The sequence below is a fragment of the Triticum aestivum genome, chromosome 3B (genome assembly GCF_018294505.1).
Source record: "Triticum aestivum cultivar Chinese Spring chromosome 3B, IWGSC CS RefSeq v2.1, whole genome shotgun sequence".
In the NCBI taxonomy this organism is placed as follows: domain Eukaryota; kingdom Viridiplantae; phylum Streptophyta; class Magnoliopsida; order Poales; family Poaceae; genus Triticum; species Triticum aestivum.
In genome coordinates, this window is record NC_057801.1 from 28,051,463 (window position 1) to 28,074,155 (window position 22,693).

Genomic DNA, 22,693 nt, shown 5'->3' on the forward strand with positions numbered 1-22,693 from the left:
TATGTAGGTGCGATCATTCGCCATAGGTATATATATTGTTGCCCCACCTAGTTGTGAGGCACAAATGTTGCCTCTCCTATAGGTAGTGGAGACCCCGAGCCGGTTGCGAGCCTCTCTCAATAATAGCGGTTGATCAATGTTGAGTAGGCGTGCGCGAGCCCCTAGCTGATTGTGAGCCCCTCTCAATACAAGTGCCCGATTGTGTGTTCGGTGTGCGTGATAGCCCCCAGCCAGTTGCGAGGCACCGAATGTTGCCTCTCAATATAGGAGTCCCATGTTGCGTAGACGCGTGCAATAGCCCCTAGTCAATTACGAGCCCCTAGACGTTGGCTCTCAGTATAGTAGCCCGTTATTGCGTAGTGCGATATCCCCAGCAAGCCGTTTGCGAATGCGAGCCACTGGACATTGCCTCTTGATACAATAGCCCGTTTCTGCATAGTGCGATACCCCCATCCCAGGCAGTTTCCAGCCACCGGAAGTTTCCTCTCGATACAGTAGCTCGATGTTACATAGGTGCGCATTTTATTTAGTTGGACATCTCAGCCGGTTGTGGGTTGCGAGTGCCATCGAACATTGTATGCAACTGGTCGGTGCATACTTTGCGCGATAGCTGGAGACTCCGGACGTATATGCACAAGTATGACCGCTAACAAGGGTGTCAACCTTAGTAGTCTTGATAGTTGCACAAGATAATTAAAACATAACGTGGTAGATAATATTTTTTTGTATTTTTAAACTAAAAGGAATATAAAAATAATAGTGCATATGAAATTTGTTCGAAGGTGATTCTTATGCTAAGACCGGACCGGGGTTCATAGGTTCACTAAGTGCATCCGTCCAATACATAAAAATGTGGTAAATAACATAATTGTAAGGGCATATTTATCCCTTTGTTGTTTTGGTGATTGATCACAATGCTTTTGCGGACTAATCGTGTGCATTGAGCATTTCAGGTATACCATGTATAAGCACAAGACGGTTTGGTGCCTCTTGAAGACTATCGAATACGGCGTTTCTCTACGATTCATTTTGGTGGATTTGAGTCGTAGGAAAGCTGTACTATTATGAGGGTGTCCGTGTTGGAAAGGTTTGGGTGGAATCATCACGTACATATCTTCGCCATTTGCACCACCTTTCATTTGGCTCTTTGGAGCATCCTCCGTTTTTTCATGTCTCTGCGAAATGAAGGATTCCTAGTGTTGCTGAATTGGGGCATGCGGTAGTACTGCTCCCTGCAGTGGTAGTACCACAGGCCCTTGCGGTAGTACCGCAGTCCCTCGCGGTAGTACCGCAGGTGCCCACGGCAGTACCACATCCTAGGTGCGGTAGTACCGAGGCCCCAGGGCAGGCTTAGCGGCTCGAGCGGATGTAGGGGCGGATGTAATTTTTTACATCCGCGCCCTGCACGGTAGTACCATGCCTCAGACATGGTAGTACCACAAGGTCTGGGCAGGCGCAGCAACACAAGCGGAAGTAGGGGCGGATGTAATTTTTTACATCCGCGCCCTACGCGGTAGTACTGCTCCAGGCGTGCGATACTACCGTGTCGGATTTTTGCACAGATCCCAACCCAGCGGAAGTAGCCACGGATGTATTTTTATATGTTCGTGCCCTCCTTTATCTGGTTTTTCCCTGCCTTGTGGTAGTACCTCAAGTGTCAGCAGTAGTACCATGCCAGCGGTTCTACCGCCCGAGGGCGGTAGAACCGCAGGGCTCTACGGTAGTACCGTGTGCCCTTGCGGTAGTACTGCGCCTCCAGTGCGGTATACCGTGCTTCGTAGGAAACGTTGGTGGATAACGGTTGGATTTGTTCTTCCACTATATAAGGGGTGTCTTCTTCTCCGAGTTGACCACCTCTTCCATCTCCAAACTCCATTGTTGCTCCAAACTCCATTTTTGCCTGATCTCTCTCCCTTGCCAATCAAAATTGTTGATTTCCTAGGGATTGGTTGAGAAGGCCTCGATCTACACTTCCACCAAGAGAAATTTGATTTCCCCCACTAATCCCTTCTGGATCTTAATACTCTTGGGTGTTTGAGCATCCTAGACGGTTGAGGTTACCGCAGAGCCATATTCCATTGTGGTGAAGCTTCGTTATGTCGTTGGGAGCCTCCAATTAAGTTGTGGAGATTGCCCCAACCTTGTTTGTAAAGGTTCGGTCGCCGCCTCCAAGGGCACCAATAGTGGAATCACAGCATCTCGCATTGTGTGAGGGCGTGAGGAGAATACGGTAGCCCTAGTGGCTTCTTGGGGAGCATTGTGCCTCCACACCGCTCCAACGGAGACGTACTTCCCCTCAAAAGGAAGGAACTTCGGTAACACATCCTTGTCTTCACCGGGTCCACTCTTGGTTATTTCGTTCCTTTACTTGTGCAAGCTTATTCCTTTTATATCCCTTGCTTGCTTCTGTGCTTGTTGTTGTTGTTGTTGTTGTTGCATCATATAGGTTGCTCACCTAGTTGCATATCTAGGCAACCTACTTTGATGCAAAGGTTAAATTGATAAAGAAAAGCTAAAAATTATTAGTTGCCTATTCAACCCCCCCCCTCTAGTCAACTATATCAATCCTTTCAATTGGTATCAGAGCCTCGTCTCTTTATTAAGGACTTTACCGTCCGAAGAGTATGGTTGACACCATAGACGGTGGCGAGGAGCACTCCGGTGTGAATGCAATCTCGTCTACGGTCGATGGGGGAACCGCGGTCTCTCGTGAGGAATTCAATGTGGCTTTGGACACATTGAAAACCTCCATGACGACCGAGGTTGAAAGCATGTTTAATAAATTCTTAGAAGAGCTTAAACTATCTACCGCACCGACAAAAGTGGGTGATCCCACTAACAAGGTGACGGATGCCAACTCCGACAAGGGGGGAAGCTACTAGTGAAAAGGATCCTTCTTCTAGTGGTAGAAATGGCAACGACATCTTTGCCCATGTGGAACCTCCACTTACTTATGGTGGACCGATTCCTTCCACTCATTTGAATCATGCCGGTCCTCCCCCTAAGATTGTGAAAAATGAGGACTTTGATTCTTGGGTTTATCGCTTTAAGCGTCATTTGAACAATGTTAATACTAACCTTTGGAGAATCATTGAAGAAGATTTTTATCCGCATGACCGAAGCAACTTAACCCCTAGAGAAGCCGCGGATAATCAATTCAATGAGAATGCTCTCTTCATCATCCAAGATGCAATTCCACCCGAAGATCTTGCTCATCTCCGGCCTTTCACCATGGCCAAGGATGCATGGCACCATGTTGTCTCCATTTAGACGGGAAGTGCAAGCATCCAACGCTCCAACTATGAAGTGGTGCAATATTAAGCCGATGAGTTTGCAATGAAAGAAGATGAAGAACCTCGTGAGCTTTGCCGGAGGCTTACCACTCTAGCGGTCTCACTTCGAGATCATGGGAGCAAGGATACGGATGATAATTGGATCAAGCGCAAGTTTCTCAAGGCCATGTGCCTTACCACAAGGCCACATCCTCCGTCATCCGTCAAAGGCCGGACTTCCACACCTTGTCCTCAAGTGAAGTGTTGGATGAGTTTGTGGCAATGAGGATCTTAGACAAGACCGCCGATAATGCGGTGTTACGTTCTCAGAGAGCTAAGAAGCCCAACCTTGCTTTGAAGGCCAAGGTTAGTGTGGAAGAAGAGGATGATGAGGAAGAAGAGGAGATCAATCCCGAAGATACAAAGTATGCTTATCATGAGCACATGGCTCTCGCATCAAGGCAATTTTGGAGCAAGAAGAACTCAAGGCCCAACTACAACAAGAGCAACTCAAGTGGCACGAAGGGCAAGAAACGTGTGAGGACTTGCTATAATTGTGGCAATGTGAGCCACTTTGTTGCGGAATGCCCATATGAGAAGAGGGAAGACAATGGTGGCAAGCTCATCCGAAAAGACAAGGCCAAGTCATTCTGCAACAAGAGCAACTTCACCAAGAAGACTCCTGCCAAGGGGTTGGTGGCACAAGAAGAGTATAATGAGGACGATGATGATGATGATGAAGACGGTGAGTCAGTTGCCATGGCCTCCGTTGCCATTGCAACAACTCCTAGGGTGTCTCTCTTCGACTCGCCCAATGAGAACATCACCGCCAAGTGCCTCATGGCCAAAGCCACCAACAAGGTAACCCCCAACATCAAAACTACCATCATTACTAATCCTTCTTTAACGGATTGCATTGATGAAAATGAGGGGTCTAATGAGGAGGCAAATGAATTTGAGTCATTTATGATTAAGCTCAAGGGTAAACCCAAGAAGCACTTTGTTGCTCTCTTGGGACAACTTGGTCAAGCCAATGACATGATCGAGGCTCACAAAGAAACCATCTCTAAGATGGAAGGGCATAGTCGTGATTATGCCGATGAGATATCGGATCTCTCTAATGCTATTTAAAAGGAGCGTGATCATCGTTTGGCTCTTGAGGAGTCATACAACGATGATCATCCTAAATTAAAGAAAGATCTTGATCATGCTCTTGTTATCTCTCGTGTGCTAAATTCCGAGCAAGCCAAACTTGGGATTGATCTTGCTAGACTCAAGGACGAGTTTGATTTACTTGACAAGGCTCACAAGGCCTTGAAGGGTAATCATGCACGCTAGTCTTAAAGAGTCTCATGATCAACTCCAAGTGAAGCTAACCAAGGAGAAAGCCACGTTTCCTCATATGGGTTTAATTGATGACGCAAATGCTACTAACCCTTATTGTGAACATGTGCATCTTGTTGAGGAAAATGCCAAGTTGAAGAAGCAACTTGAGAAAGGCCTTGTGTAGTCCATACAAGGTGAGAAGAACCTCAACGACCTTTTGAGCAATCATAAGGAAGTTGTGGCCAAGAAAGGGATTGGGTTCGCACCCAAATCAAAGAACAAGAAGAAGAATGAAAAGACCAAACGACCTCCTCTCAAGAAAACTTTTGTGAAGGAGGAAGAGGGTGCTCCTAAGGAGAAGAAGAAGAACAATGGGAAGGGTGGCGATGCCAAGAAGGGCAATGCTACTCCTTCCAACAAAGTCGGTGACTTTAACCCTTCTTATGTGTTATGTCGTGCTAGTGATGGACATGTTTATGCTAAATTTGTTGGCTCTCCTTATGAGTACATTGAATGGTCTATTTGGGTTCCTAAGACCCTTGTTACTAACATCAAAGGACCCATTACAAAATGGGTACCTAAAACCAAGCATTGATCTCTTGTAGGTGTTTGCTTCCGGTGGGGGATCATGGTTGCTCGATAGTGGAGCCACAAATCATATGACCGGAAGTAAGGACTTGGTGGTGGACATTCACAAGATTCCATCTATGCCCACCAATGTCGAGTGGGGTGATGCCTCGTCCTCTAAGTTATTGGGACTTGGCAAGGTTGTCATTTCTCCTGATCTCACGATCGAGAAGGTCAAGCTCGTTGAGTCCCTTGCATACAATTTACTTTTCGTTCATCAACTTGCACTCATGGGCTTTGCCACTTTCTTTGATATTGATTATGTGGCCCTCTTGTGGAGCAAGACTCTTAAAGTAGCCTTTGTTGGGCATGTCGAGAACGGTCTCTATGTGATTAACTTCTCGGAGCGACCCACTAAGACCGCGACATGCCTAATGGCTAAAGTTGACGTGGGATGGCTGTGGCATCACCGTTTAGCCCATGTCAATATGGTATCTTTGCAAAGTCTTCTCAAGGGGGACCATGTCCATGGACTAACAAATGTTAGTTTTGCTAAAGATCGTGCTTGCAGTGCTTGTATCGAAGGAAAGCTACATGATAAGGCTCACCCCCCCCCCCCCCCCGACTATCATTTACTCGAAGAGGCCTTTGGAGCTCCTCCACATGGATCTCTTTGGGCCTCCATCCTTTGATAGTCTTGAGGGTAGAAAGTATTGCTTGGTGATTGTGGATGATTATTCAAGATACACTTGGGTATACTTCTTCAAGAGGAAGAGCGAGACCCAACAAACAATAATTGACTTTGCAAATGAAGCCCAACGCCAACACAATGCAAAGATCTTGACTATAAGAAGTGACAACGGCACCGAGTTCAAGAACTACACCTTGGATGAGTTTCTTAGTGATGAGGGGATCAAGTATCAATATTCTGCTCCATACACCCCTCAACAAAATGGTGTAGCAGAGAGGAAGAACCGGACGTTGATGGATGCGGAAAGGACCATGATGGCGGAGTTCAAATCTCCATACAACTTTTGGGCCGAAGCCATCAAAACCGCGTGTCATGCATCAAATCGGCTTTATCTCCGCAAAGGCTTGAATAAGACTCCATATGAGATACTCACCGGTAATAAGCCCAACCTCAAGTACTTTTGGGTGTTCGGGTGTAAGTGTTTCATTTCTCAAGAAAGGTGTTCGTTTGTCTAAATTTGAGGCTAGAGCTCATGCGGCCATATTTGTTGGTTATGCTACAAACTCTCATGCTTACCGTGTCCTCAATAAATCCACGAGACTTATTGAGGAGACATGTAACATGGAGTTTGATGAGAATAACGGCTCCCAAGTGGAGCAAAGTGGCACTTGTGATGTAGGTAATGAAATATCTCCCCAAGCCATAAGAAAAATGGGAGTTGGTTTTATTCTACCCATTGAAGAACCCCTTGTGGCCGAAGGAGAAGGACAATGCTCCACTCAAATGGAGCCATCACCAACCCAAGGCCCACACGCTTCTGAAGAACAAAGTGAAGGCCCTCAACACCATGGACAAGACCAAGGGCAAGATCAATCTCAAGACGGTGTCGAATCACCAAGTGACGCCCAAGGTCAAGTTCTCTCCTCCGGGCAAGTTCAAGATCAAGAGCAAGCTCAAGATCAAGAACAAGCTCAAGACGACGCTCAAGATGATCAAGTGACCGCTCCTCAACTCACTCCCAAGGAGAAATTGGAGCGTCGTGCCGCCAAGATTGCATCCAAGATCACTATTAAGGGGCACCTCATGACAAATGTGCTTGGAAGCTTTGGAAAGGGGGCAAGCACTCATAGACAATTGGCAAACTATTGTGAACATCACGCGTTTGTCTCTTGTGTAGAACCCCAAAAGGTTTATGAGGCGCTCGAGGATCCGGATTGGCTTAATGCCATGCATGAAGAACTCAACAACTTCGAGCACAACAAGGTGTGGAGGTTGGTGCCGAGGCCATCGAGGAACCATAATGTCATTGGAACCAAGTGGATATTCAAGAACAAGCAAGATGCTCATGGTATTATCATTCACAACAAGGCTCGATTGGTAGCACAAGGCTACTCCCAAGTCGAGGGTATTGACTACGGTGAAACCTTTGCTCCCGTTGCACGTCTTGAATCCATTCGCATGTTCATTGCTTATGCTTCTCATCATAACTTTAAGTTGCAATAAATGGATGTGAAGAGTGCTTTTCTTAATGGTCCTATTAATGAGTTGGTGTATGTCAAACCCCCCGGGTTCGAGGATCCCTATTTCCCCGTTCATGTGTATCAACTCGATAAGGCGCTCTATGGCCTTAAACAAGCCCCATGTGTGTGGTATGACCACCTTACCGAGTTGCTACAAGATCGTGGGTTTGAAATTGGGAAAATCGACCCCACTCTTTTTTCTAAGAAGGTCAACAGGGAGTTGTTTGTGTGCCAACTATATGTTGATGATATTATCTTTGGTTACCTAACAAAGCTTTCAATGAAGAATTTGCCGCTCTCATGACCTCAAAGTTCAAGATGTCTTCGGTGGGAGAATTGAAGTTCTTTCTTGGGTTCGAAGTCAATCAACAAAGAGAAGGAACCTTCATCAACCAAGCCAAATACACTCAAGACATGCTCAAGAGATTCAAGCTAAGTGATGTCAAGCCGGCTTCCACTCCAATGCCCGTCAAATGCCAACTTGACATTGATCCCAATGGTAAAGCGGTGGATCAAAAGGTATATCGCTCCATGATTGTCTCCTTGATTTACCTTTGTGCATCTAGACCGGATATCATGTTGAGTGTGGGGATTTGTGCACGGTTTTAAGTCGCATCTAAGGAAAGCCACTTTGTGGTAGTCAAGAGAATCTTTCGATATTTGGCTCATACCCCAAACTTTGGCTTATGGTATCCAAGAGGATCTAACTTCAACCTTATGGGCTATTCGGACTCCGATTGGGCGGGAGACAAAGTGGATAGGAAGTCCACTTCCAGAGGGTGCCAATTCCTTGGTTGCTCTTTGGTAAGTTGGTCTTCTAAGAAGCAAAGTTGTGTGTCTCTCTCATGCACCGAAGCGGAGTATGTGGCGGCCGGTAGTTGTTGTGCACAACTCCTATGGATGAGGCAAACTTTAAAGGATTACAGTGTCATTTGTGACAAAGTGCCTCTTTGGTGTGACAATGAAAGTGCCATAAGGATTTCTCTCAACTCGGTTCGACACTTCAAGATGAAGCATATTGAGATCCGGTCTCACTTCATCCGGGATCATATTAGGCGAGGGGAGATCGAGCTAAACTATGTCAACACTCCTGATAATCTTGCAGATATCTTCACGAAGCCCTTGGATGAAGCAAGATTTCTGAGTTAAGGCATGGGCTAAATATCATTGATTCCAGCAATGTTTCTTGAACCGTTGCACACCTCACCATACTCAACTTGTTATCTTGTTTAGGTGTAGGCATGGACATAGGGGAGTGTTGTTCTCTCAATGAACTCCCCCTCCCCACATTATGCATAAACTGATCAACTCTTTTACATTAGCCATTCTTGATGGTACTTGTGCTTCAAAGACGAGTTTTGGCCATGGGCCCAAGCATAATTGTTCGCGGTGCCATACCAATTAACTCAAACATAGGTGGCTCCGACCACCGCCCTCTCTTTGGAGAGGTTGTGTTGCGTGTTTCAGTCCTTGTTGTCTTTTGTCTCTCTTTCTTCGTGTCGAGCCTGTGTGTGGTGTCTCGTGTGTCAGCATTGTCATGCGTACGTTCGCTTGAAGATTGCTTTGTAAAGGCCCTTTTGTTTTCTCTGTGTTTGAAACTTCATTTTCTTGGGCACACGGTACTACCGCGGCTTGCCACGGTACTACCGCATGAGCTGCGCACGGTACTACCGCACCCAGCACGGCAGTAATTTTTTTTGCCGCCTGGGGGAGCTGTACTACCGCCCTCGGTGCGGTACTTCCGCCCAGGCGGTACTACCGTGATGACACGTTGTACTACCGCGCAGTCGAGAGCGCGTGGGGGTTAAGAGCAGGCAGGGGGAGTTCCAACTCCCCCATACCCATTCATTCTTCCTCCCCATGCCGTCTCTTGCTCTCCTGCCCAAGAACGGCGCCGGAGACCCTCGCCGGATCTCCGTCTCCGGCCATTCTCCTCGAATTCCGTCTGGTGGGATCGTTCCCCACCACTTCCTCTTGCCATGGAACATGGTTTCTCCCCCAATCCCTCTCTCTTTGTTTCGTTCTTCCGCTTCTAGGTTTTTGGGGAGATGCATGTTGTTCTTGAGATTTTAGGCCAAATCTTTGCAAGAGTAGGATGTAGGAGAGTGGTAATGCGTAGAGATTGTGCTTGATATGTTGCCCCGTGGTAGATTTGATCAATCGTAGTATCGCATCATTGTCACGGTTGTGCTCAGATCCAGTTGTGGATTCAGATCTGACACCATGCAGTACTACCGCATCTCCGGTGCGGTACTACCACGCGAGACGCGGCACTAAAATTCTACTGCCGCTCTGAGGCACGGTACTATAGTGCCACCCTGGAGCGGTACTACCGTGGCTAGGAGCAGCACTAAAATTTTAGTACCGCGCGGCCATGCGGTACTACCGTTGCTGTCAAATCTTCCAAGTGGCAATTACCAAGTGTGAGTTCTACTTGTTTCTCTTGTTTTGCTGTGGTCTTTGCATTGATCCTTCTCGCTTCTCTTGCGTGTTTTGTGTTGTGTGTCATAGGTGGTGGCTCCGGTGCCCTTGCTCGCCGTTCCAATCCCAGTCGTGACACGGGCTCCAAGCGTCCGCGCAACCAAGATGAAGCTCCAGAGGGCTCCAATGCCCCCCAACGCAGGACCAAGACCACCGCCACCAAGAACAAGGATCCCTCCATGGGCATGGATGAGATACCACTGGCTGAGTATGTCTCTCGAAGGAGGATCAGTCCTTATGTGAATCCTCGTGCCAACTTTCGAGGGAATGATATGTTCTGGACCAAGCAGCAGAATCTCATTTATCTAGATGTGATCAAGGCCAAGCAGAACATCTATGTGAACGTGCACTGGATTGACATGAATCACATGAGGAGGACAAGCACCGTGGCTATTTTGGTGAGGCTTTGGACCTGGTGGAGTAGTTTTCCATTGAGGACATCATCTCTTTCCACCTGGACTTTGAACCTGAGATTGTGGCCCAGTTCTTCTCTTCGGTCCACTTCAACTCTGATCCGGACCGGACCATGACCTGGATGACCAATGGTCAACGGATGACTGCTACTTGGAAGGACTTCATGGATCTGCTGCATGTGCCTGATGAGGGACTCGACACGCCCGTTGGTGTTTGCCCTCATGCCAACCCCGAGTCTGCTAACAAGAACAAGCTCCTGTCATTCCATGTTGAGAAGAGACTTCCCAAAGACAAGAAGACGTGGGTTCTGAACCCGTTCCTTGTCATCATGCACCGGATCTTCCGCAACACTCTGTTTCCTCGCATTGGTGACAAGGACAAGGTGCATGCCTATCTTGTGGATATGATTCTCATTTGTGAGGAGGCGCGACGCTCTCAGACTCAACCACTTGATGTCTCTCACATCATGTGGTGCGAGCTTCAGTTTGCGGTGTTCAACCGTAAGGTGCCTATCTATGGACCTTACATGTTTCTCCTGATCACGAGGACTTGGGAGAAGCTCTATCCTTAGGATGAGTTTGCTACCCTCGACTGGATACGTCACAAACCCGTCAAGCTCCACATCAAACCTCAGTGGGCTAACACTACCACTCGTGCTGAGGTAGAGGCTGCTAGGATGAACAGTGATGAGGATGAGATTGAGGAGGAGGAAGCGGATGAGGACAGTTCTTCTAGGTATGCTCCTCCCTCTACTGAGCCCTCTTGGGCTAAGAAGCTGAAGGCCAAGATGAAGGCCTTGTTCTGCATGCAAGCAAAGGGGCACTACCGGACTCACGTTGCATCCAAGGAGAGTCGTCTCCGCGACCAGAGGATCTTGAAGACTTTTGGAGAGGAAATTTCCAGCGGATCCGAGAAGCACATCACTCCAGAGGCCGAATGGATAGCAAAACAGGGCTACAAGTGGACTGATTCTAAGGAGGAGCCTATCCCTGCTACCGAGTCTGACGAGGAGCGTGTGAGTGATTACTCCGCTTGAGCCACCTCTTGTGTGTAGGTGTCCTCTCTGCCTTTTTGGCGTCTCGATGCCCAGGGGGAGAGAGTGTAGGATTTGCGAGTCGTGTGTCGTGTTTGTTTTGTTTGCTTTCGTTCCGTTGAACCTCGTTTGCTTTGGTTTGGTTTGCGCTTGTGAGACCTACTATCATATGGTGTAAGACATATGCACTCTATCGTACCTTATTGAGATTATGCTATCTTGTGCTATTTACCTTATGCTCATATCTATCATCTTGCTCAACGTTAGCTTTATGGTTGCAAGATATGCCTTGTCTACAAAATATAGGGGGAGTGTTTATCCTAGTATGTGTGCTATGCAGTCCAAATCACTTCTCTTGATTGCACACATCTAGAGGGAGCCCGTCTATATTTCATAGATGTGGGGTTTGCCCATGTTTATTTTATCTCCTTTCGTGCAAATCCCGTGTGGTCATCAATCCACCAAAAAGGGGGAGATTGTAAGGGCATATTTATCCCTTAGTTGTTTTGGTGATTGATGACAATGCGTTTGCGGACTAATTGTGTGCATTGAGCATTTCAGGTATACCATGTATAAGCACAAGACGGTTTGGTGCCCCTCGAAGACTATCGAAGACGGCATTTCTCTATGATTCGTTTTGGTGGATTTGAGTCGTACGAAAGCCGTACTACTAAGAGGGGGTCCGCGTTGAAAAGGTTTGGGTGGAATCATAACGTACACATCTTTGCCATTTGCACCACCTTTCCTTTGGCTCTTTGGAGCATCCTCCATTTTTCCATGTCTCTGCGAAATGAAGGATTCCTAGTGTTGCTGAATTGGGGCATGCGGTAGTACTGCTCCCTGGAGCGGTAGTACCGTAGGCCCTTGCGGTAGTACCGCAGTCCCTCGTGGTAGTACCTCAGGTGCCCACGGTAGTACCGCATCCCAAGTGCGGTAGTACCATGGCCCTAGGGCAGGCTCAGCGGCTCAAGCGGACGTAGGGGCGGATGTAATTTTTTACATCCGCGCCCTGCACGGTAGTACCGCGAGGTCTGGGCAGGCGCAGCAACACAAGCGGAAGTAGGGGCGGATGTAATTTTTTACATCCGCGCCCTACGCGGTAGTACCGCTCCAGGCGTGCGGTACCACCGTGTCGGATTTTTGCACAGATCCCAACCCAGCGGAAGTAGCCACGGATCTATTTTTATATGTCCGTGCCCTCCTTTATCTAGTTTTCCCTACCTTGCGTTAGTACCGCAAGTGTCAGCGGTAGTACCGCGCCAGCGGTTCTACCGCCCTCTACTGCACGGGCGGTAGTACCGTGTGCCGTTGCGGTAGTACCGCACCTCCAGTGCGATAGTACCGTGCTTCCCAGGAAAAGTTGGTGGATAACGGTTGGATTTGTTCTTCCACTATATAAGGGGTGTCTTCTTCTCCGAGTTGACCACCTCTTCTATCCCCAAGCTCCACCATTGCTCAAAGCTCCATTTTTGCCCGATCTCTTTCCCTAGCCAATCAAACTTGTTGATTTCCTAGGGATTGGTTGAGAAGGCCCCGATGTACACTTCCACCAAGAGAAATTTGATTTCCCCCACTAATCCCTTGCGGATCTTGTTATTCTTGGGTGTTTGAGCACCCTGGACAGTTGAGGTCACCGTGGAGCCATATTCCATTGTGGTGAAGCTTCGTGGTGTCATTGGGAGCCTCCAATTAAGTTGTGGAGATTGCCTAACCTTGTTTGTAAAGGTTCGGTCGCCGCCTCCACGGGCACCAATAGTGGAATCACAGCATCTCGCATTGTGTGAGGGCGTGAGGAGAATACGGTGGCCCTAGTGGCTTCTTGGGGAGCATTGTGCCTCCACACCGCTCCAACGGAGACGTAATTCCCCACAAAAGGAAGGAACTTCGGTAACACATCCTCGTCTTCACCGGCTCCACTCTTGGTTATTTCGTGCCTTTACTTGTGCAAGCTTATTCCTTTTATATCTCTTGCTTGCTTGTGTGCTAGTTGTTGTTGTTGCATCATATAGGTTGCTCACCTAGTTGCATATCTAGACAACCTACTTTGATGCAAAGTTTAAATTGATAAAGAAAAGCTAAAAATTGTTAGTTGCCTAGTCACCCCCCTCTAGTCAACTATATCGATCCTATCAATAATCATGTGAGAAGGTGCACAATCAAATATGTCATGCACATGCCAGACATATGGATATGTTGATTCTGCAAAGGCAGTACATCCAAATACTATTCGACCGAAATACCCCTGCATCTTATAGCTAATTAGCCCCTCCATAGATCAATATCCCTCTACACCATATGGACATTAAGTGTAAACATATGTAATTTATTTTAGCAAGATGACATACTATTGTGTTTGTGAGATTCCAATGAATCCTCTAATAAACCTTACCCCTTTGTGGCAACAATTCTATACAAGCCTTTTTCACTTTCTGTGACTTTGGTAGAGTACTTACAAGATTATAATTTCTTTTAGCAAGATGATATACTATTGTGTTTATGAGATTCCAATGAACCCTCTAATAAACCTTAGCCCTTTGTGGCAACAATTCTACACAAGCCTTTTCACTTTCTGTGACTGTGATAGAATACTCGCAAGATTAAATCCAACAAATGATCGCCTCTCCCACTACTGATTATCGAGCAACTAGAGAAAATATACATCTATAGACCAAATAAGATGGCATGCATAGATTTCAACATCAAGAAATAACTTATCACATGATTAGCATCACCGCTATGTGACTTACCATAATCATGTAGGGCAAGGCTATTGTATTGCTAAACACATCAAGATGAAGAGACTACAACTTTGGCTACTGCCATGAACATATAGTGCAGGGTGTGGACTACAAGGTGTGGACTACTCACAACTTATGTTGGGGCGCAAGTATCAAGGTTGGTGACTATGCAGATTGCTTCCGCCTTCGACAGAGTTCCAGATTTTTTCGATAACGGGCATTTCATTGAATTGAATTATCGAGGTGATACAGTCACATCAAAAGAAAGCCCGGCCTCTTCATAACCAGATGCACACAGCCAACAAATCCAAGATCCGAGAAAGCAACAAAAAGAAACAGAGCTAAAAAGAATCCTAAGTCCAGCCTAAGGCGTAGCAGATCCTATCCGAAGATCACACCGCCATCCATGGGGGTAGAAAATCTCCCTGACCGTACGCTCCAGCCGCGTAGACACCATCATAAAAAGGTCTCTGTCCTCCGGCCTCTGCAGGATAGACCGAGTATGGAGCCATCGCATACATATATGAATAACTTGCATGGGAGATGAAAACATTTATTATTAAAAACCACAACATTCCTGGTAAGCCACAATGCCAAGCATAAGGCAGCCGCCCCCACAAGAATGTGTGCAGAAAATTGTTTTTGAATTCCCCTCAACTAGTTGCAGATTTGAAGCTATTTGAACTATGGTGGCAGACTTACACTCCAAAACTGACCGAGCAAACTTACACTCAAAAACTAAGTGTCTAATAGACTCGTCATGTTGGCAGAAGACACATTTTGTAGTACCTTGCCAGTTGCGTCGTGCCAAATTATCTCTAGTTAAGATAACCCCTCTATTTATAAACCAGAGGAATATCCTCACTCTTAGAGGTATTTTGAGCTTCAACAATTTCCTGTTATCAACCAGAACCTCGCTGTGAACCAGTGCATCATACATGGACTTGACTGAAAACTTGCCATTCTGATGCAATTTCCACCGAAAAATGTCCGGTTCAGCTGACAGCTGAATGACCTTCAGTCGTATGAGTAATTCATTCCATGCTGCCAGGCGAGATCCTAAAAGATCCCTACGGAAAGAAATATCCGGGATTTCTTGTCCAAAAACTTGTTTGATCATGACAAATTTATGTCTGACAATCATGTACAAGCTGGGGTATTGCACATTGAAAGGGGTGGTCCGTAGCCAGTTGTCCTCCCAGAATCGGACCTGCGAACCGTCCCTAACCGAGAATGTTCCAAATTGGAAAAAGAATTCCTTAGCCTTCATCACCCCACTCCAAAAAAGTGAATCGCCAGGTCTCCAATAAATTTGAGAGATAGCTTTGGATCCCACGTACTTGTTACGAATGATTTCCCGCCGCACTCCATTCTCAGTGAGTAGTTTGTACACCACCCATTTACTGAGAAGAGGAATGTTTTTAATCTCAAGGTCTTGGATTACAAGACCCCCTTGATTTTAGGTGGACATAATACATTCCACCTAGCCAGACGATATTTCTTGGTTTCATTATCACTCTGCCAGAAAAATCTGGATCTAAAGTAATCTAGGCGTTGAAGAACCCCTTTTGGGAGGTGGAAGAATGACACATGTATAAAACCATATTGCTGATGACAGATTCCAGATCAGGGTTGAAAACGAAGATCTCCTCGAAAATGCGATGTGACGCCGGAAAAAGAATGCTCAATAATTAGGGTGGGGGTTTTAGTCAATATATTGGTCATCGAGCACTCGAGCCACCTTGGGCGGTGCCCTTAGCTCACAGGCGCCCCAATGCGCCCCTATAAGGTAGGCGCCTACACCCTATGGGCCCCGCCAAGGGTAGGGTTTGTTTCCCTTGGTCTTCTCCCAGCACGTGTAAACTTCCAAAACCAATCTTCTTTGGTGTTTTTATGAGACCTTTTTGTTGGTGTTTTCATGAGATACTAAAAATATGAAAAATATGAACACTGCCACTCGGCACTAGATAAGTATGCTAATCTAATAAAAATCAATAATAAATAGTACGCCCAGTGTGTATGGAAATACTCTCCTGGAGTTCCCGTCTCCTAGGGGCATCCTCGCTGGGGAGTGCCCTCCGCACGCGGCCGATTTCCCTCAGGCGTCCATGATGCGTGGGCTGGGAGTGCGACTTGGGCCACCTCTTTGTGGGGTTTTCCATCGCCAGTGCATGCGCTGTCTTGCGCGCCGATCCACACTCGCCGGGTGAGGTCTGATCAGCCTGTCAGTGTCATTTGCCTACCACGCTATTTCGCTCGCGCCAACCGGGCACACACATGTGCCGCTTTGTGGCTCTCAGGTTATTCGGACCTACGGGGCAGGCTTTCATCGGAGTGGTCGAGTACCCTATTGTGTTTGCGTGAGCCGGGTACACCCGTTCATCTAGGTACCCTATTTGTGTTTGCGTGCGCTGGGTGTGCCCATGCGTCCGAGTACCCTATTTGTGTTCACATGCACCGGGCGCGCCTATGCATTTGGGTACCCTATTTGTGCTCGTGTGTGCCAGGTTTGAAGTGCCAGCGGGTGGGTGCTAGGAGTGTCCTATATCGATTTGTCACGGGCCAGCGCGTACCATGCAGTGACCTCATTAGAGCATCTCCAATAGCTTGTCTATATGGATGTCTATACTCCTTTTCCACGACGTGAGCCCAAAACAGGCGTCCAACAAACTGTCTATATGATTGTCCAAATATACACATCCTCTAAATCGACCTCGACAATGTCCACGCCTGGACAATGTGAAGGCGTTGTCTAAACTCAGCTGTAGTCATGATTTCTTCCTCTCCCCAGCAACGGCCCACCTGTCATGGTCCCTGTATATAGACATTCTGATGCAAAACTGAATGTGTATATGAGTGAATCTTTTTAAACCATTGTCTATATGAATATATAGACATCCAAATATACACATGCTATTGGAGATGCTCTTAGTTTGACACCGCTTCCTCTTCTTACTCTGTCCACGTTTTCTTCGCATTTGGCGTTTCACACAGCACGCCACACAATGTGCACGATCAGTTGTGGTCACGTTTTCTTTGCTATTGTTCTACTCGGTGACTTGAGCTGTGTCTTATTTTATAAAATGGTTGTGTGCATGCAAATGCTTGAGTAATCCCCTTTTAAAAAAATTATTAATAGTGATGAGGGGTCTGTAGTATTTCAATCTGTAGTAGTGAGCTGGAGACATGCTCATCTTCTCACCATCCACTCTGGACATCGTAGCTTGGTAATTGATCGTATATACACTCTAGGCTTTGTAGTTGCAAGGTTTTGCAATGATACCCAACCACTATTTCTGAAGCAACTTAATAGAATCAAACCATGTTTAGTACTATCTATAACTGTACTGATTTTCGAAAGTGCCATGCAAAATGTGCTTTAGTTATGCATAGCAAAAAAGGTATAAGATTTATTGCATGAACATAATTAAAGTAAGGCGATTTTTTTTAAAAAAAGAGAGGAGAATCAAAGGTATGGAAAGGCAATTGACTGTTCACTCCAGCTAGCTCGGAAGCTCTCTATTTATAGTGTTTAGGGTACATAACCTCACATTTGGAACACCATTTGACTGCATACATTATACACATTTGTGTTGTTGTGAATATTACAAATGGAAGTATAAAACATGGCACGAGGAATAAAACTATCTAGGAACTGTCGCAGATATGGTCATATCTTTAGTATTGCATGGCTCAAGAGCTGTGGATGCCTCTTCATTTCCCACCCTTACATTGATATATGCTGGGTGCTTAGGCTCATCCAAGATCATGGTTTCATTGCTTAGCATTGAAACAATATCTCCCATGGTTGGTCTATCAGTTGCATTCTCTTGTACACACAATAATGCTATGTTAATGCATCTCATCATCTTTGTCGAGTGACTTCCGGGTAGTAATGGTGCATCAATGAGATCAGCCCACTTTCCCTCTTCCCATAATTGCCATGCCTGTTTGCAATTCCTTATACAAATCAGTTTGTATGGCATATTAAAAAGACAAATTTTCAAGCTTAAATTTGTGTCTATAAGCTCACATATCCAAGCAGATTGATGAAACCTCCACATTGTTGGTTACCAGAATTCTGTTTTCCGCTAAGGATCTCAAAAATGACAACACCAAAGCTGAAGACATCGGATTTAATTGAGAAGATGCCCTTTGAAGCATACTCCGGGGCCATGTAGCCACTAAAATAGTTTGTATATGATACATGTCAAGATTACTTTATTTGGTCAAATCATAACGTATATAATTGCGATTGATATTTTCTATGAAACTTACTATGTTCCAACCACTCTTCTTGTGGTATTTCCTTCGGTGTCATTTGAGCTCAGTATTTTTGCTAGCCCAAAATCTGAAATTTTTGGATTCAGTTCGTAGTCCAAGAGAATATTGCTTGGTTTAAGATCTCGGTGTATGACAAGCAGACGAGAGTGCTTATGTAGGTAAAGAAGTCCATGTGCTACTCCTTCAATTATTGCTAGATATGTTGACCAATCAATTAAAGCTCTTTTATTCTCGTCTGCACATCAATTCGGTATTAGTATGACAGGAGAAAGCACCCAAACAAATGAAAATAAATTGCAAAACTAAGTTCTCAAGTCAATGCAAATATACTCGCATGATTGACTAAAACAAAAGTCTCAAGTAATCTATTGTAATTATGATGCATCGATAGACAACAATTAAAGTAAAAACTAAGAAATTCAAGAGCATACCAAAGATGAAGAAATCTAGACTTCTATTTGGCATGTATTCATAAACCAATATATTCTCCTCTTCTTGAGAGCAACACCCCAAGAGCCTAACCAAAATTTTGTGCTGGAGTTTGGCTATGAGTTGGACTTCATTTTTGAACTCCATGAAACCTTGTCCAGAATGTGAAGATAGTCTCTTGGCTGCTATCTCCAATCCCTCTGGAAGTTGGCCCTGGAAAATATATCTCTATTAAAAAGTTAGCATCTTCCCATTCTACGCTGAAATTAGTCCTCCTCTCCAATTTAAAGTTAGTCCTTTAAGACCGTTAAACATGCCCTTCCCACCTTTTGAGCCAAACTTTGAGCATGTTAAAAATTATACCACCGGATTTGCATTGGAAGGATGTTTGTAATGGGCAGCTACCCGGGCTCTGCCTAGGAATCACCATTAATGGCACAACAATAAATCAGAAAGTGATTAGCAATTTTCATTGGATAGCCAGCTTTTCTCGGGATGCCACTCATTTCGCTTGATGGCAGCAAAGGATATAGATAGCCAAATATATGAGAATATTCCCCAAAAACTGGCTGCCAAGAGGAAAAATTGGCGGATGAAGGCAATCTCTCGCTCAAACGTGTGATTCCCCTGCCTTGAATCATTTCTTATGCCATGTGACCTTGTCTCTCACCTCTTTCTCTCTCAACCTCACCCAATCCCAGTGTAAAAGAAAAACTCACCCAATCTCATGTCTCACACCTCTCTTGCATGGCGTGATATCGGCAGGCGGCGGCATGACGCAGCTAACAGGCCTCTCTCTCTCTCTCTCTCTCTCTCTCTCTCTCTCTCTCTCTCTCTCTCATGATGTCCTATCTTCTACTCCCTCCATTGCAATGAATAAGACGCCCACACATCTTAAAATATGAATTAGACCAACCAAATATAGATTATATGTGATAAAATTATACAGTTGAATTCCTATTGCATAGAAGTTTCCGATGGTATAATTTGTAAATCATAAATATATAAATTGTTGATCTAATGTATGGTTAAAGTTGAATTTTGAAAAGCGTTTACACCTTTTTCATTACAACGGAGGGAGTGTGTATGTCACGTGGCAAAGGGATTGACGTGCAGGATTGGCATGCGGTGGGGGTGGTAAATGGAAGCAGTGGTGTCGGGCTGCCGAGAAGCCCCCTCTACAGTTTGTGGTTGTGAAGGGGAGGCAATTGGGGACGACTCAATGGCGAGTGTTTCAAGTTACCGTCCATTGGATCTGCTTGTCATGCATGGGGAATCAGGGATGGCGCTCAACATGTACGCGCTGGAGCTCGATGTTGCGCACCTCTATGTTGTGCCCACTCGTGGCGCACCCGCCCTTTGTTCACTGATGCGTGTGCCTGGGGGGGGGGGGGGGGGGGGGCTGCTAGACAGATTCTAGATGCTCATTTGTCCTATATTTTAGAGTGCATAGTTGTTGGTTTATTAGCAATGTGCAATCAGACTGAAAAGTTACACAATATTTTCTATGCGGCTACAAATTTGACATATGACTTTTTTTTGCAGGTGACCACATATGACTTGATCAATTAGAATTATATTTCTCCTGCTACTTGTGGCTGCAAGCAATAGATATGTGATGATTTTGAGTTGCTATAATGTTAATTTTATTATCCCTAACCACTTGTCATCCTTCCCACCATACAGGGAAAAATGGCTATGCAATCCATTCATCCCTACCCAACCAAACAATAAAAATGGCTATCCCTTGAACCAAACGCTACCCAACTGGATGCCTTTGTTGCTCGCCCAGGCTCTATGAGTGAGCTAGCTTTGCCACTGTTTTAAATGGTATATGTTGTAAGAAACATAACTTATATTTTCTTAATTAAATTAATGGTCAAATTTGAAGTGGAATACATACCGTTCCATATGGAATATCAGCGACAGACATGTGTCTATATAAGAGAAGCACTCTTCCATATTAGAATTTGTGCAAAAAGAACTATCGGAAAGTACCGAGCACTCCTCCCATATTAGGTTGCTAAATATTCACTCTATTTCAAATTAACTGAACTTCTAGCTTTGTCCTAGAACTTCAAGTTGACTTTGTCAAACTTCTTTAACTTTGACCAAGTCTAGTGAAAAACTAGAGAATACCCGTGTGTTGCTGCGGGAATTGGTTGATGAAAATTTGGGTTGATAACACAAGAAGCAAAATTAAAAATACATGATTATTATATTTGATTATGTATAGTTGTAAAATATTTATTAAATATAAATAAAATAATTTAATGAAAAATATTTCCGATGCATGGTTGAATGTTGTGGTGTGTTTTCCCCATGCATGATTGCATGTTGAGTTGGATCTTATCCCTTTCATAATTGTATGATGAGGTGGCATGTTCACATGTTAAAATAAATAAATTAATGGGGATGACTAGTATATAGAATATGTCAATATATTGTATTATAGTACTCATGTAACTTTTTTCTATACACTTGGTCAAACTTACAGAAATTTGACTTGGTCAAACTTAGAACTCCAATTAATTTTGAAAGGATGGCCTAGCATTTACCTTGTAGACAGCGCCAAAGCCACCTTCTCCAAGTTTGTTTTCTTCTGCAAAATTGTTTGTGGCCTCCACTAGCTGGTGAAAGTCAAATAAAGAGAACTCCGAAGTTTTCCCTTGCCAAACTAGATCTCCCTCTAAATTCCAATCACGTCTTGATCCTTGTGTAGCATTATTAGCATCAAATATTTAAACTCATAACATCATTATCACTAATTGTAATAGCAAAGAATATGGTGTTCGTCCTTCTGGCAGATAATTAGCATACCTTTTCTTTGGATTCTGAGCCGACGAGAGTAACAGATGAAGAAGAGAAATGCTGCTGCCGAAAGAGGAACTACAACTGCGAGAATTGCCCACAACATGCTCCTGTGTTTGGTCGCCAGCGCCGGTGGCGGCAATGGCACAGTCAGCATGGGTTGGGCGCCGTAGAACCGATAAGCCTCGTACCTGAAATAGCACCGCGTGATACCCATCTGTCCACCCGTGCGCAGGGACATGGTGGAGTTGACCATCCCGAGGAGATGGCGGAGGCACGCCAAGCAGTCATCGGCGGACAGGTCCGGCATGCAATGCGCCTGGGAGTACACCTTCGGGTAGGTCGTCACTCTGTCCATGTCTATGACGCCAGTGGCGTACCGGCTCCGCGTCGTGCTGGCCGCCTTCTCTGCAGTCTCGACCAGCAACTCGCGGGTGGGGCCGACGATGAGGGGGACGTCGCCGGTGGTGACGTTCGTGATGTTCCACTGCTCGAAGGGCAGCGTGTTCTCACCGGATCCTCCCGTGGCATTTGAGGGTGGCGGTAGGATGTCGTCGCCGGCGCTGTAGACGACAATACAGTCGCCGTAGCTGGAGCGGAACTTGTGGCACTGCGTCTGGTTTACTGTAGCGAACCAGTTGGCGACGCAGTCGCCACAGGCGGAGCCGTCGACGACGTCACCGGCGCGGCAGAGCGCGAGCGCGTAGACGACGTCGGGGGGCTGGCCAAAGGAGGCGGTGGCGAAGTTTACCGGGGAGGAGGAGACGTTCTTGGAGAGGGCGGCGGCGGCTGCCTTGACGTTGTCGCAGAAATTGGCGGCCACCAGAAAGGGTGTGGGTGTGAGTAGGAGGAGCAGGAGGACGACGCCGATGGTCGCCATGGCAAGCTAACACGAGTACACGACTGAGACTAGCTAGCTACAGCAGATGATAAAACAGAGTGAGGTTCTGTATCAGTAGAAATCACCATCGGTCACATGGAAAAAGGACAGTGGAACCTTTTTTCAACTGATTTCGCACGGGTCAGTGCTAATTACTTTGAAACAATCAACACACCATCCATACTTAATTTGTTTCTTGAATCATTCACTTGGTCTTGAGCAGGTCAAGCCGCCTAGCGAGGATAGA

At 45.7% G+C, this 22,693-nt stretch overlaps 1 protein-coding gene across 1 annotated transcript; it reads right to left on the reverse strand.

Moving 5' to 3' along the window:
- Nucleotides 1-17,686: 17,686 nt before the first annotated feature.
- On the reverse strand, nucleotides 17,687-22,446 carry LOC123064499 (cysteine-rich receptor-like protein kinase 10). The gene is made up of 6 exons (XM_044487972.1): nucleotides 21,576-22,446; nucleotides 21,314-21,468; nucleotides 18,758-18,968; nucleotides 18,321-18,561; nucleotides 18,076-18,226; nucleotides 17,687-17,989 (listed from the first exon to the last, which is right to left on the reverse strand). Exons 1-6 carry the CDS (start codon nucleotides 22,444-22,446, stop codon nucleotides 17,687-17,689), a joined length of 1,932 nt encoding a protein of 643 aa, XP_044343907.1.
- Between the last annotated feature and the right edge of the window lie 247 nt (nucleotides 22,447-22,693).

Bases quoted from the DNA above. Each gene is read 5' to 3' on its own strand.
- LOC123064499 (XM_044487972.1), bottom strand. From the start codon at position 22,446: ATGGCGACCATCGGCGTCGTCCTCCTGCTCCTCCTACTCACACCCACA. The intron at 18,562-18,757 runs GTATGCTCTTGA...ATTGATGTGCAG, and splicing joins TCTAGATTTCTTCATCTTTG to ACGAGAATAAAAGAGCTTTA. The intron at 18,227-18,320 runs GTAAGTTTCATA...AAACTATTTTAG, and splicing joins AGAAGAGTGGTTGGAACATA to TGGCTACATGGCCCCGGAGT.